At 33.2% G+C, this 14227-nt stretch overlaps 2 protein-coding genes across 2 annotated transcripts; one reads left to right on the top strand and one right to left on the bottom strand.

Moving 5' to 3' along the window:
- The first annotated feature begins 2962 nt into the window (after positions 1–2962).
- Positions 2963–8024, top strand: LOC110818166 (DNA-binding bromodomain-containing protein). Its single transcript, XM_022046933.2, has 9 exons — positions 2963–3522; positions 4100–4136; positions 4251–4329; positions 4452–4497; positions 4591–4689; positions 5653–5721; positions 5806–6154; positions 6278–6426; positions 6892–8024. Exons 1-9 carry the CDS (start codon positions 3055–3057, stop codon positions 7735–7737), a joined length of 2142 nt encoding a protein of 713 aa, XP_021902625.2. The 5' UTR covers positions 2963–3054; the 3' UTR covers positions 7738–8024.
- A 696-nt stretch (positions 8025–8720) lies between these two features.
- LOC110818091 (glycosyltransferase family protein (DUF23)) lies at positions 8721–10682 on the bottom strand. The gene has a single exon (XM_022046850.2). The coding sequence runs from the start codon at positions 10680–10682 to the stop codon at positions 8877–8879; it is 1806 nt and encodes a 601-aa protein (XP_021902542.2). The 3' UTR covers positions 8721–8876.
- Between the last annotated feature and the right edge of the window lie 3545 nt (positions 10683–14227).

The raw sequence follows: 14227 nt of genomic DNA, 5'->3' as shown, positions 1-14227 counted from the left end.
TCGTGTGTTTTTGGTAAAGGCATACCTAAATGCAAAGAGGATGACTTTTGCAAAATTAGTTTTTTTTTTTTTTTTTGCCATCATTTGTGTTTCGACTAAATCTGACTCGATATAAAATTTTATTTTTCTTTCATAACTCGAGTTTCGTAAGAACATATATATCGTTATTTCGTCGGTATAAAGTACAAAAATATACAAAAAGTATTTGCTTTAACTGCGATCTGGTAAGTCATAACTAGTATTTTGTTTGATAGACAATTTGTATTACTTATAGTGAATAGACTTATTGACAATTAAACTATAGACAGAGAAAACATATAATAAAAATATACCAAAGTACAAAAATAAACATTTAGATATTAATAAATGTAAAAAAATTAAATAAAAATTGCTTAACTAATTCATAAAAATATTATAATATATACTATCATATTTTTAATTTACAATTAGTATTTTATTAAAAAAAATATTTATATATATATTTTTTTTTAGAATCGAAGATTAGAAAAATTCTATTGATCGCAATTTTCTCCAGACCTCTGATAAAAGCATGAAAAAGAAGTTTGAACGGTACGATCTCTCCGTCACTTTAAAATGAAATGGGTAATTTTATAGGTTTTGATATGTGAAAATACGTTATTAGATAATTTATTTTTTAGTCCGATAAAATATCTATTTATTTATTTTATAAAAAAATTTAAATTGACTAGTTTAAAATATCCAAAGTTGAAAAATTAAGATGCTTTTGCTTGCTGATAAGCAAAGAATAAATTTGGATCGGCTTACATTAGTCTAATGTCAATACAACAATATATATTTATTTATTTTATTTTATATAAGAATAAATTTTTACCACAAACTTTATATTAGTTTCACTCTTTGGATATTCTTCGTACATTTTTCTTTTTTTTAATACCATAGTCAAATAATAGTCAAATAAGGGTTGACATAAATTATTTAAAAAAATATATAATAAGGTGGGAATATTTACATATACATTAAATATTAAATATTTATGAATTTTATTTTAAATATTAAAAATAAACCCATTATAGTGTTCTAACAATCACATGTCATTTTGTTTTATATATTATTTTTTTAAACTATTAAAAATATAAAAAGGAGACCACCATGTCTCACAAATAAGAATTTCTAAATATTTTTCTTTCTTATATTAAAATTAATTTTTATTTATTTCATATTTTATGTCAATTGTATAATTTAATTATGTATATTTATCATTAGTATTTATTTATTTTTATTATAAAGTATTATAAATTTGAAGTAAACTCAATTTTTATATGTTCTTTTTAAAGTTCTATAATTAGTATTTATATATATTATATAATTGATGAATATATGAATTTATATATAAAATTAACTGTGTACTTGTTTTAAATTAATAACTATTTTATCTAATAAGTAGAAAAACATAATCTCTCTTGTATAAACCCTAATATAGTACCTTCATATTGACTACTGTTGCCTTTTTATCCTCTTTTGCATATGTATAGATCTTGTCATCGTTTGATTAAAATCGTTCTTTGTCAAACAAATTTATGATAGTAAAGTAATGATAGATAATGAAAACTCTGATAAAACTCGACTCCCGCATTAAAATCTAACTTCGTCAATGCTCTTAATTCTTCTCATCCAAACAATCTTTACTATATCAGTATCAACGAAAGTTTAGGTACGTTACTTATAATACAATTACTTAATTCAAACAACTATTATACTTAAGTAAGATTTATAATGCATGCTCTTCATATCAAAAATAAATTAAGATTTATTGATGGACATTAAAAAAAAACTGGTAGATCCAATTAGTCAACTTATGGAACATTTACTAAAACGTAATAATATACTTATTACCTGAATACAAAATGCATTATCAGCTAGCGTTAAGTATAACACATTTTATCGATATACGACTCACTAACTGAGGGCCACATTTAAATAGAAAAATACACAGCACAATACATTTATAATATACGAGATGAAACAGGCAATAACAACCTAAAAGTATAATTAAGACACTGTAAGTATTTACTTTTTAAAACTGAAAGTTGTTATTTGATGAGTTGTTAAATTATGAATTAATTGCAAACTGTATGCGCAAAAGGTCGATAAGTATACTCGATAACACAAATATTATTGATAACTAACACTATTTGGCATATGATATGAGGAGGAATGATGTGGTCAATTTTTTTTTTTTTTTTTTATAAAGTGTATATATGATTGTATTATATATTTTAGAATTCATATACTATCATTTTTATTTATAATTTGATTAATTAGATATACTTTATGTGAAAAATATTGTATGAATTTATCATGATAATTTCGAATAAAATATGGACATTTGAAGTATATATTTTTTCAAAATTTATTATTTATGTAATCACATTGTTATATTTGTTAGATATATTATTAATAATAATGATTTACTTATACAAATTTAAAAAATACACGTTATATTTTAATACGAAAATACTATAAAATTTACTCCGAATAATTTTAAATAGTACATAAAACGCATAAGGTATGCGTTCCGTTTTAAGTAGCAAAAAAATCTATTTAGTGGGCTAAGTGTTTTAGAACAATAAATTAATCTATTCACTAATTAAAACTTGAAAGTTAAAAATTATCAGATTTAGATTCTAAATGTGTTTTACGGTGGAAGATTCTACTGATTTGAATCACAATTAGTTATTAAAATAATAATTATAAATTAATTAATTGAGATTAGTTATGGCAAGAAGGTTTAATTAAAAATAAATGAAAAAGAAAATGAAAAGAGGCGAGGAAGGCATTAGAAGGAAAACAAACATCCAGCCAGTTAAATTGCAGCACGTGTCAACATCTGTCAGTTTCACGTGACTTTTAGCCTCCACGTCGGTAGCGCCGTGTGATTCACACGTGCCAAGTCTATATATCAAAAAACTAAAATAAAATAAACGGAAAAAACAAAACTAAACGCCTGCTTAGAGAGAGAGAGAGAGAGAGAGAAAGAGAGGGAGAGAGAGGGAGAAAAAGGAGGAGGAAACAATGGGTGAGGTAGCAGAGACAATGACGAAGAAGAAGAAGAAAAAGGGACGGCCTTCTCTTCTAGACCTTCAAAAACGCTCTCTCAAGCAACAGCAACAGGAGCAGCAACAGCAGGAGGAACAACAGAAGCGACAACAAATTCCCAATTTCAAAAACCCTAATTCTCTCAATTTAACTCCTACCCCCAGCCGCCGATCCGCTCGCCGGAACCCTAGCCGCTACGGTCTTTCTACGGCATCAGGGTGGGTTGACGATGACGAGGATGAGCGAAAAGAAAAGAAGCACAAGCTATTGCTTGGATTGAATTCTCACAATCATCAGCATTTGTCGGCATCGTCTGCGAATTCTTCGGGTCCGAATTCTCTATCGTACGGTTCTGATCCAAATGGGGATGACGGTGGTGAGAATCCTGAAGAATCCCTCAAGCGGCGCAAGATCAACGCCGTCCGTCACGGATCTGGTGAAATGGTGATGATCAATTTTTCCTGTGATGGTTTTTTATGCGTTTTTTTTTTTTGGAGTTTATTAATGTTTATCTGAAAACAGGTTTTAGTTCTTTTTTTTTTCTCGATGTTTTTGTTACATAAATGGGATTTGAATGATTTTGGGATTTCGCGCGTTATTGAAGACATGGCCGGATCAGAAGTGAGTGGATGAGTTTGACTTGGTCAGGGTATTTTTGTGTGGGTATTTATTAACTAACTTTTTTTTTTTGTTTTTGTGGAAATCCTGGGGGTTGATTTGTTTCAATTTCTCCTTCTTGTTTATTTCTTAATTTTTGTTTTCCATTATTATTTTATTGTTTGATTCTTTGTATTTAATCGTGCCGGAAATAATAGACGCACTGCATAGAGACCATGATGTCTGAAAAGTTTGGATTTGTCTTTTCTTTAATAATTCTGAGTTTATTTTCACTATGTACTTCATGGCCTTTTACTGTGACTTTCCTAATTGATTCTTGATAAAATGCCTATAGTAACAAATTTTCCCCTTTTACAAAATTCGGGTGATTAATGTAACTGATAATGAACTAATTTTCTCGCAGGGAGAAAAGGTCTCGAAAGCAACAGACACTCTGCATGGTATAAATCAATCTCGATTCATGAAAAGGCATTTATAAGAATTTTTTTTTAAAAAAAGGTGTATTCCGGTGATTTATTAAGTTAAAATAATTTATGCCATTTATATGTGGACAGGGTCACCGGTGGAGTCCGGCCCCACGACACCTTTGCCAGACAAAAAGTTGTTGATGTTCGTTCTTGACAGGCTTCAAAAGTACATCGCATTTTTTAGTTCCCTATAATTTTACTTACCTTTTCCTCCTTGTGCGCTTGAACTTGTATGCGCCAGGTTGGTTTTATTGGGTACTGATCAGTTTACCTTTAACTTACCTGTAGGAAGGACACTTATGGGGTCTTTTCAGAGCCCGTGGATCCCGAAGAGGTACATTTCTCTTGACCACATTGTGTTTATGCGTTTTAATTGAAGTTCCATTTTCTTGATTCCTTTCTTGGTTGGTTTTTTTTTTTGCTACAGCTTCCTGATTACCATGACATTATTGCACACCCGATGGATTTTGGAACTGTGAGGAAAAAGCTGGATGGAGGAGATTATGCTAACTTGGAACAATTTGAGGTTGGTTTGGGAAATGAATTGTATGCTTAATTTAGTTGCAAGTTGGTTGACTATTTTCTCTGCAGTTAACTTGAACGTGCCTCTGCTTCTGTCCCAGGAGTCGGCCGATGGGACTAGCCTATTTAAATGTTTTCTATGGTGTTTGAGTTTTGATTGATTGAGGGTACAAGCCTTTGAACTAGTGTTTCCCATCAGAATTTCATGTATGATGGTTTCACGTCGCTCTTGTTTAAGTCTTACTAGTAGTAAGCGCTTAAGCAATCTTTTATATATCATTTCATAATTTGAATTCATTTTAATGTTCTATAATGGAATTGGATAAACGATTACTAAGAAAAGTTTATGAAATTGGTGAATTCTATGTGCCTACTTACTTTACAAGAGCGGTGGCATAATTCTTTTGAAGTTTCATAAGAGAGGAAAGGGATGATGGTACATGGCTGAGGGATGTAACTGGGATTGGTAGGACAACGGCATGTTGGTCAGGAAATAAACTTCTGTTCATAAATAAGCATGTGGGTGAGCCAAACTTCAAGGTCTATGTTTAACATATATCCAATGTGGGGAACTTCTACTGGTTAGCTTTCTGTTCGTATAGAAGTTAATCCATTATATTCAGCTGAATATTGTTGGCATCTTTTAAGGTTCTATTGCTTTTAAGAGAATATTTTAGGCTTTATTTCACCAGTATTCAGTGAGTGCCTGGGATCTGTGCTTTAAACAACATGAATACAACGTCATCGGTGTATCTTTCATATAATTATCTCTGTGGTGCTGACTCCACAACCTATTATATTGCTGATTACTCATGTCTTAGAAGACTGTAATAAGGATTGTGGCTCTACTGGAGCATAACACTTGCAAGTACAACTAGAGCTTATGGAACTTAGTTTCTGGCAGTTTTCTTTGTATGTGCATATTTCTGACAACTCATCTAATATTGTGACTATTTGGTCCATGCAGAAAGATGTGTTCTTGATATGTTCAAATGCTATGCAGTATAATTCGCCAGATACCATTTACTTTCGTCAGGTTTGGCTGTGGCTTAAATCATATTTAGTTCACATTAGTTTTCTTTTTATTGGGTTTCTGATAAGACCTTGTTTGCTTGTTTAGGCACGATCCATGCAGGAGTTAGCAAGAAAAGACTTTGAAAATTTGAGGCAAGATAGTGATGATAGTGAACCACAACATAAAGTTGTAAGAAGAGGTCGGCCCCCAGGCAAGAGCATGAAGAAGTTGCCTGACACACCGTTGTTGGACCGTATTGCTTCTGAATTCTCCTCAGATGCAACTCTTGCTACTGGAGGAGATACTGGTAGCTTGTCTAATGCGTACAATTTAAGAAGAGGATCTAATTCATATAAGCTTCGGCCAGTTGATACTGTAGTCAGGGCCTCACATGCACCTCATAATGGTGAAACTTACAGCAGCTGGACGACTGAATGGGAGAACGAGTTTCCAGGTATTGTTTTCGAATTGATTTTGAAAATTTTGTTTTGTCTATTATGTTGCTCTCTTGTCAATTTAACATTATTGTTTACACATACTGAGACATATTTTCTCTTTTTTTTTTCTTTGTTTGCAGCTTCTGTGGTGAGGGCTGTTATGAAGTATGGCATGAAGCATTTCCAAGTAGATGAAAACAAGCGTGACACTTATAACCAGGCATCAGTTTCTGCACATGAGCTATCCGTCATGACTACAACTGAAGGAGAAATTAAGCAATTAATTCCAGTATGTATACTGTTATACTTTCTTTTAATTAATTAGATTCCCTAGGGTTTTGAAATTTTTGGGTTGGAAGTTTCCTTTTACCCTTTCCATTTAGGGAACCAGTGACTCGAAAATAAAGGGGAAGAAAGGGATGGTTGGGGTGTGAAAGGGCTTTGTTTTGTTCAAGGGTAGATAACCTGAGCATTTTATCTAAGTGAATGGTGCTCCTAATGGGGGATGGAGGCGACATTGACGTTCCTCGTTGACTGTCTTGAAGGTTTACCCGCCATTTACAATTTGCCTGAACCAGAAAAAAGAGATGGATTTTATAACTCATCACCTGCCTTGAAGGTTTGCCCTTAGAAATGGCCTGACCATGGAGTAATGAAAATTAGAACTGGACTGTACATGTTGTGGTCTTTGATCCATTGTTTTTGCTGTTCATCTTTGTATAAGCTTATTATTTTTCAATCTATCTTTTTCTAGGTTGGGCTAAGCTCTGAATATGGTTATGCAAGAAGTCTTGCCCGATTTGCTGCAGATCTTGGGCCTGTTGTCTGGAAAATTGCTTCAAAGAAGATTGAAAGTGTTTTGCCTCCTGGTCTGAAGTTTGGGCCTGGATGGGTGGGAGAAAACAAGACTATTGAGCAGCAGCAACAATTGACACTATTGGAGAAGCAGAAATATTCGAACATCTCTGACCATTCTGGCAGAGTTCTATCTCCAACTACTTCTGCTTCAAATTCTGTTGTTGGGAATAGGTATTCTTTGCAAGCTGGAGAAGACAGGGAGGCTATGAGAAGACTAGATTCTGGAAGTGAGTTCAGTTCACCAAACGCGACAAAACCTGTGTCTTCTTCCCAGATTCAGTCAAAACCTGTAATCCATTCTGATCGGAATGGTTTTACCGGTTCATTTGGCCGTAATTGTTCTCCTCAAATGGGAATGGTAAGACATGCCACACCTGCAGTAAAGTCTGTTTCAAACAACATTATGATACCTTCTCAAACAGTTGGCATTATTTCCAGTGGGAATCCAGCTAGTTGTCTATTGCCTGGAAATAGTTTTGATTCCAGTGAAGCAAACTTGGCTGGTAATCCAATTAGGCCATGCATGGGAAATCCAAGTGCTCTAGGATCTTGCTCTTGGTTGCAGACGACAAGTAATGAGGGACTTCTGGGAGAATCATCCATGCAAGAGTTGCCTTATCATAAGCAGGATTTCCACCCCTTTCCACCTGATTTAAATGTTAGATTTCTGTCCCCTGGTTCGCCTAGTTCTAGTGTGCAGATTGGTTCGCCGCAGCAGCCGGATTTAGCATTACAGCTCTGAGGATGAATTGGTTATTTTTATTTAATTTAACATAGGGAAGCATTTTCAGTGTTAGGTTCAGGTCCTTGTCTGAACAGAAAATAAGAAAATTTCAGGGCACCTCTGCCATCTTTCAAGTATGCAAATTGACTATTCTTAGCATTGTGTAGGAAAAAAGATTTTGTACAGATTAATACAAAAAAATTTTAGGGCAAAGACCACAGGTTTTAATGCGCGGCATTTGGATTCAAGTTGTGTTTTGTGATATTCAACAATTTCCCAATACAAGCATATGATATTAGAAGAGACGAGGGTGGTGGGTATTTATTGTTTTTATCTCTTCTAGATTTTATCTTCTTGATGGAGAAACATCAGATATGATTTTTATGGCAGAACTTGTGGTGCTTAATGCTCATTTGATTAGTAAATTGGTTAAGATAATGGCAGATTCTACGAAAGATACAAATGCGACCTAACCTAATCGGGCATGCCCTCCAATTACATTTTCTAAATCGTCTATCATTATTCTCTATTAAAAGGACGATCTCAATAAGTAATCAAATATAATACTTGGGTTGAGAGTTAAATTGGTAATTTTTCTTACGTCTCTTTTTTTTTGAGTTCATGTATCATAATGCGTTCTCGAGACAACGTTTTGAATAATAAAACAAAAATATTTATACCTAACAAAATTAAGTAAATACTCAAAATTATGATTTAATTGATTATATTAAAATGGATGGGTTATAAATAATGCAATTTCATATTTTTCACTTTATCTTTATTTTTAGTAATTTGTAAGGATAATGTTTGAAATAAACAATCATATTTATATAATTACTCATATTTAATACAAAAAAAAACCTTCAATGATCTCTAAAATTGAATACAAATTAGTTGGATTTGATGTATTTTAAACATTTATGAAAAGATTATAAAAACAAAATATAGTATTTATCTATTATATTTATAATTTTGTCAACTTATTTACACTTTTTGGAGTATTTAATAAGTAAACTATTCCTCTCTATGCCTCCCAAAAAAGCTTCGTTTAAACAAAACGCTCTAACCTCCAATTCTATTTCTACCCACCCAAAAAGTAACAAAACGACGTCGGCTTATTAATAATAATAATTTAAAAAAAAAACCAGAAAACGACGTCATTTTTGCCAAGCCATCCTGCGACTTCCCTCGAGCTTTCCAGATATTCCAAACCATTTCCGGGCCAACAATTTCAGCCTCTCGTCTTTCACCTCGCAGAACTTGTTAGCCCACCCCTTCGGCTCAACCGCCTCGAACCCAAGTCCCGGAGTTCTGTCATTCGACCTAAGGTTCACGGCTCGGGTCCAGTCCACCACGTACGCCGACACTCTCCTCCTAAACTTGGTCTTGAACTCCGACCACGCCTGGTACTTGTAGTGGTTCACCACCGCACCTTCCCTGCTCATCTCCTTCGAGCGATACCCACTCTTCAGTCCAAAATGGTGTATCGCGTTGTACAGCGAGTGCTCTACTGCTTCTAGTAGGACTATGGACTTGTGCCTCTTCTCCACCCGCCGCCGGCAGGTATACCCCTGCGTCACTCCTTCTGGAGGGTGCGACTTCTGATTCGACGGCCCGAAATCGTTGCACTTGAGCGACACCTGACCCACCTTCCTCCTTTCCTTGCCCCTCGGCAACAAGGATTTAATCAGTTGATCTGACGGCTTAGATCTGCTTTGCCATGATGGAGAGAAGACGAATTCATCAATGTCGATGTACATTATCCAGGTGCAGGAGTTTTTCGCGTGGATGACTGCGTGAGAGAAGCCGGCTTCTTGCGTCTTCGGCCAAATCCAAAACACAGTCTCTATGTTATAGCCTTCCAATTTCAGCTTCTTAACCACATCTTCCAGATCGTCGTCGCTCTCGTTGTCGTATAATATGAACTTCTCGACGCCGATTTTGGCATGGTACATCACCCATTCTCTCAAGAACTTGGCCACGTTGTACACCATTGTGCATGCGCACAATTGCTTCTTCCGCCCCGGGCTTACTATCGTACGCTTCGGCGTATAGTACGCGACCGATGGGACGACGGCGTTTTTCTCCTTAATTTCGATTGAGGTTCTGATTCGCTCGTCTCTCCCGCCAGAACTGAGAGCCTTTAAATTGGGACGTGGGCATCTGAACACCTCTTGGATTGAGCTGGTAACCGCAGTTTTCACAGTTATGTTGTTGCGAGTCTCGACCCAGAAGATGCAGTTGAATTCGGAGGGAGACCTGTTGGTTCCTTGCCGATTGTTCAATCCCTTGACGAAGAGAAGGACGTCGTTCTCCGACGAGAAGGAATCGTACACCAGGAAGCTCCACTTGGGGAGTACCGGCGAGTTAGGGTTCACTGGATACGACTTATCCGACGACCTCGTGAAAACCGGCTGGTACACCACGCGGCGGCGGTTTCCCGGTGGAACGTCGCACTTGAAGAGTTCCAGTTTTGTGGACGGTGAGACCCCGACGAACTTGGCAGGAGATGTTTCATTTTTCCGGAATAGACAGGTGTAGTTGTGAGACGGAGGAAACAGCAGCGGGGGAATTGCGAGGAGAACCTCCCACCCTGGCAAAAGGAGGGCCGTAAAATGTTGAACAGAAGAATATTCCTGAGCCGTGGAAGAAGGAGGTGGGGAGGTTGGAATAGGTTGGACGTGGGCGGTGTGACGTGTGAGGTCGAGGAATTGTTCAGGGATGGCGTTGTTAGCAGAATGAGAAATGGGTAGAGTAGTGAGGTTAAGAGGAAGGAAAGTGATGATGATGTGAGAAGAGATAACGTGGCGGGAGTAATACAGAGAGGAGAAGACAAAAACAAGAAGAGAAAGGAATATAAAGAGAAGAGTTGCAGGGGCTTTACGACGCATTTTATGGAAGAAAGTAAGAGCAAAATGGATGAAGGTACGATTATTAGTGTTAATATTATTATTATCCGCCATTGGAGCAACTTCTTCAAACCCTAATTAATAGATACTGTAAGCAGTACAAGTATACATTTCATTGGAGAGAAAAACAGAAACGGGTTTGCTTAAGCCGTAATGGAAGAAGTATAAGAACCAGAGAAATGACCATCTCTAGCTTAACAAAAAATTAAAAAAAAAAAAAACAGAAATGGAAAAGGAAGAAGGATATGAGGAAGGTGGAAACTGACACGTTTTGATGATTCTGTCATTGGTGAAAACTAACAGGCCTAGCTGTGGGATGTGTACGACGGTTTCTGTAAATCCCCAACAGGCAACAGATTCTCGCCATTCTCGCACTCCTTTAAATTCTAATCCCAGTAAATGAATATTAAATATTAAAGACGTTAAAATTTCATATGGACCTCCATGATCATCAACTCTCAACATACTTAACTCTCAGTTTTTTATTTTTTTTTTATTTTTATTAATTTCTAATATCAGAATTTAGCTCTTTCTGGTTATTAATTACAGTAACATAATTAGGTTTTCAGAATCTTAATTAAGAGCTAATGTCTATTGTACATCTAATTGCAAGCTAATTTATCATATTATCTTATATTTTTCCCGATAAGCTAATTCACCAATAAATTTAGGCGAAAGTTTATATTTTCATATTATTTACCATTTCTTATAATTAGGAACTAGTTTATGATTTTTTTTTCCTCTCCACGTATAAGGCATTAGTACATAGGTTTCCTACCCGATATATGAGAGATATATCCACCTCTTAGTCACGAGCCAAAATATCTCTTAATTCACTATCAAGATGAGTGTCAAGGAACAGCATTCAACCATCTGAAGCATCCAAACAAGAACAAAAGAGTCATCGTGAGGATAATCTTAATTCTCTACTTCTGAGTAATCTTTAAACTCTCCAAAGTATCATAAGATTCAGTAAAAAATAGAGTTACATGAAACCAAAAAACTTGTTGACTTGGCTATTGCAATCAACCTCCTAACAATTACAATATCAGAGTCACAAAAAATCGAGACATAAGTAAACTTAATCGTGAACTTTCGGCCACTAGTTGTGGCACTAAAATAATTTATCAGAGATAAAATTGTTCATAAAGATTCATATATTAAAATTTTTAAAATAAGTGTCAGACGATAGAAAAGACTCGAACTCATTCTATTTCTACATGTCATGAATATTCACATAAAAATCAATTGTACATTAAAGGGTTCTTATGGCCACCGTTACCCAAAGCAATAGTCATCAAAGTCTTGTCGTCCATCCAATTATTCGTGCTGAACCAAACCATCATACTATATCTCATAAGTTAACGAATACTAAGTTGTCATAAACAAATATGTCTAATCAGATTCTTCTAAATAAATGAGTTATTTTGGTGAAAATGTTCAATGATAAGGATATTATTTTTTAATATTTAATTTAGAGAATGTATGCTCGTAATATAACCGATAGTAATTAAAATTAATATTATTAAATGAGATAATTGGGCAAATTTTTTTTTTTCAAAAATTAATTAGAGAAATGCATTCATGAAGTATAAAAAGAAGAATTAAAAGAAATGAAGTGAAGTGTAAAGTAGAAGCATGGTGCATTTAGATTGATGATCTTCGATTGTACATAAAGTTCATTCTCCTAAATTGTTTATTAATTTTGGCACATTGACTAAAGTTGATTTCATCCTTTAATTGCTTTTAAAGTTATCTCACGTGTTTCTATGTCAGTATCTACACACACATATATATATATATATATATATATGTATGTGTGTGTGTAGATACTGACATAGAAACACGTGAGATAACTTTAATGAAAAAGGTACAACAATTCTAGCAATCTATATATATATATATATATATATATAAATAATATTATGTACCATTAAAAATGTTAAATATAACATTAAAAAGACAAGGCAAGTATATAGACTAGTTAAAATTTAATTTTCACTTTCTAAATTCATATGTCTTAATTATAAAATTATATAATAATAATAATAAAATTTAAAAATATCACTAAATTTTATATTGAAATTTTTAGTTTTTTTAAATTATTTTTTTATTTTCTTTCAAAGGTCAATCAATTTCGATTCCAATCATTGTTTATTATGCACGAAGAATGTAATATCAATATAAATATAATCTTTGTTAAAAAATTAATTTGAATATAATCAAGTGTCACATAAGATGATAGATGTATGATTGAATTGAATATATAAAGACCGATAATAAATTAAAAATTATTATTTTTTATGATATTTCGTCTTGATTTGAAATTTAAGAAACGAAATAAAACTAAAACAAAAAAAGCACCATCTTAGATATTAGACAATATCAAATCAAATAAAAAAAAAATTGCAACTTTGATCTCATTTTATTAGTAAATGAATTAATTTACAAGTATTTATGAGTAATTATATTACAATATACTAAATATATATATATATATATAATTTACACGTTTTAAATTTTATTTTAATAATTAAAAAAATTAAAATAAACCAATATAAAAACTCAGATAAATTAATGGGCTGAAATTTGATGGGCCCACATTTCTCTTGTCCAAATGGTAAGAGTCCATCGTCCCCACCACTTACCTCCAACTTATTCTAAATTATTATTCTATAGAAATCCGAAAGGGAAATGACAAATTCATGATTGGAAGCTATCTTTTACTTCAATTTTTTGTGCATGTTAGACTAAATTTTGTATCTAAGAATGTAAGAGCATATATATCTCCTATACTTACACTAAATTAATATTCATTGCCACCATAAGATCAGAAGAAATGAATGCTTATAATAGTAAAAAAAAAAATTAATCGAAAAGAACCCAGAAACTCAATTACGAACAAATTTTAACGAACATTATATTTTAAGTTACATATTAAACCGTGAACACAATGTAAAATAACAACATGAATTATAAATAATATACTATTAAGAATTTAACTAGCAATATGAATGAAATCAAGATGTGAATAACCTTTTTCATGCCTCCTCAGCATGCATGACAACAAGTTTTGCCGCAATCTATACCACATCGAGGTGGGATTAGATGCAATAACGAGTGATAATCAGGAAATAGAGATTTTAAGCCGAATAAATTAAACAAAAAAAAATAATAAGGTATAAGATATCTATCATGATAATATGGACTAGCATTTTAAATATATCTTACATGAAAGTGTTATGTGTTAACTAAGATGCATAAATGATCGTGACATTCATATACGGTTATTCAAAAAAATAATAAAAGAAAATCATTTATAACATCGTATATAATGAAAAACGTAAAAAGTACACCTAAAAGGCCAAAAAAAGACAAAATATCGAGATAATAAAAATAAAAGTATTATATTATCCAATTTCAACTATGTGCGATTCAATCTTTCAATATTCAATTTATTTATACGTATAATTGAACTCTGAAAAAATTAAAAAGTAAAAACGAACAATCAATAGTAAAAAAATAACTCAACCAATAACCTCAATATAGATGAAGTTAATTTTACCACTGAAAGTTTATAAGAAGATTTTATCAATTCA

Source organism: Carica papaya, chromosome 1, assembly GCF_054855325.1.
Source record: "Carica papaya isolate Zhongbai chromosome 1, ASM5485532v1, whole genome shotgun sequence".
NCBI classification, from domain to species: domain Eukaryota; kingdom Viridiplantae; phylum Streptophyta; class Magnoliopsida; order Brassicales; family Caricaceae; genus Carica; species Carica papaya.
The sequence above is the reverse complement of the archived record's forward strand: the minus strand, read 5'-3'. Positions and strand labels throughout refer to the sequence as shown.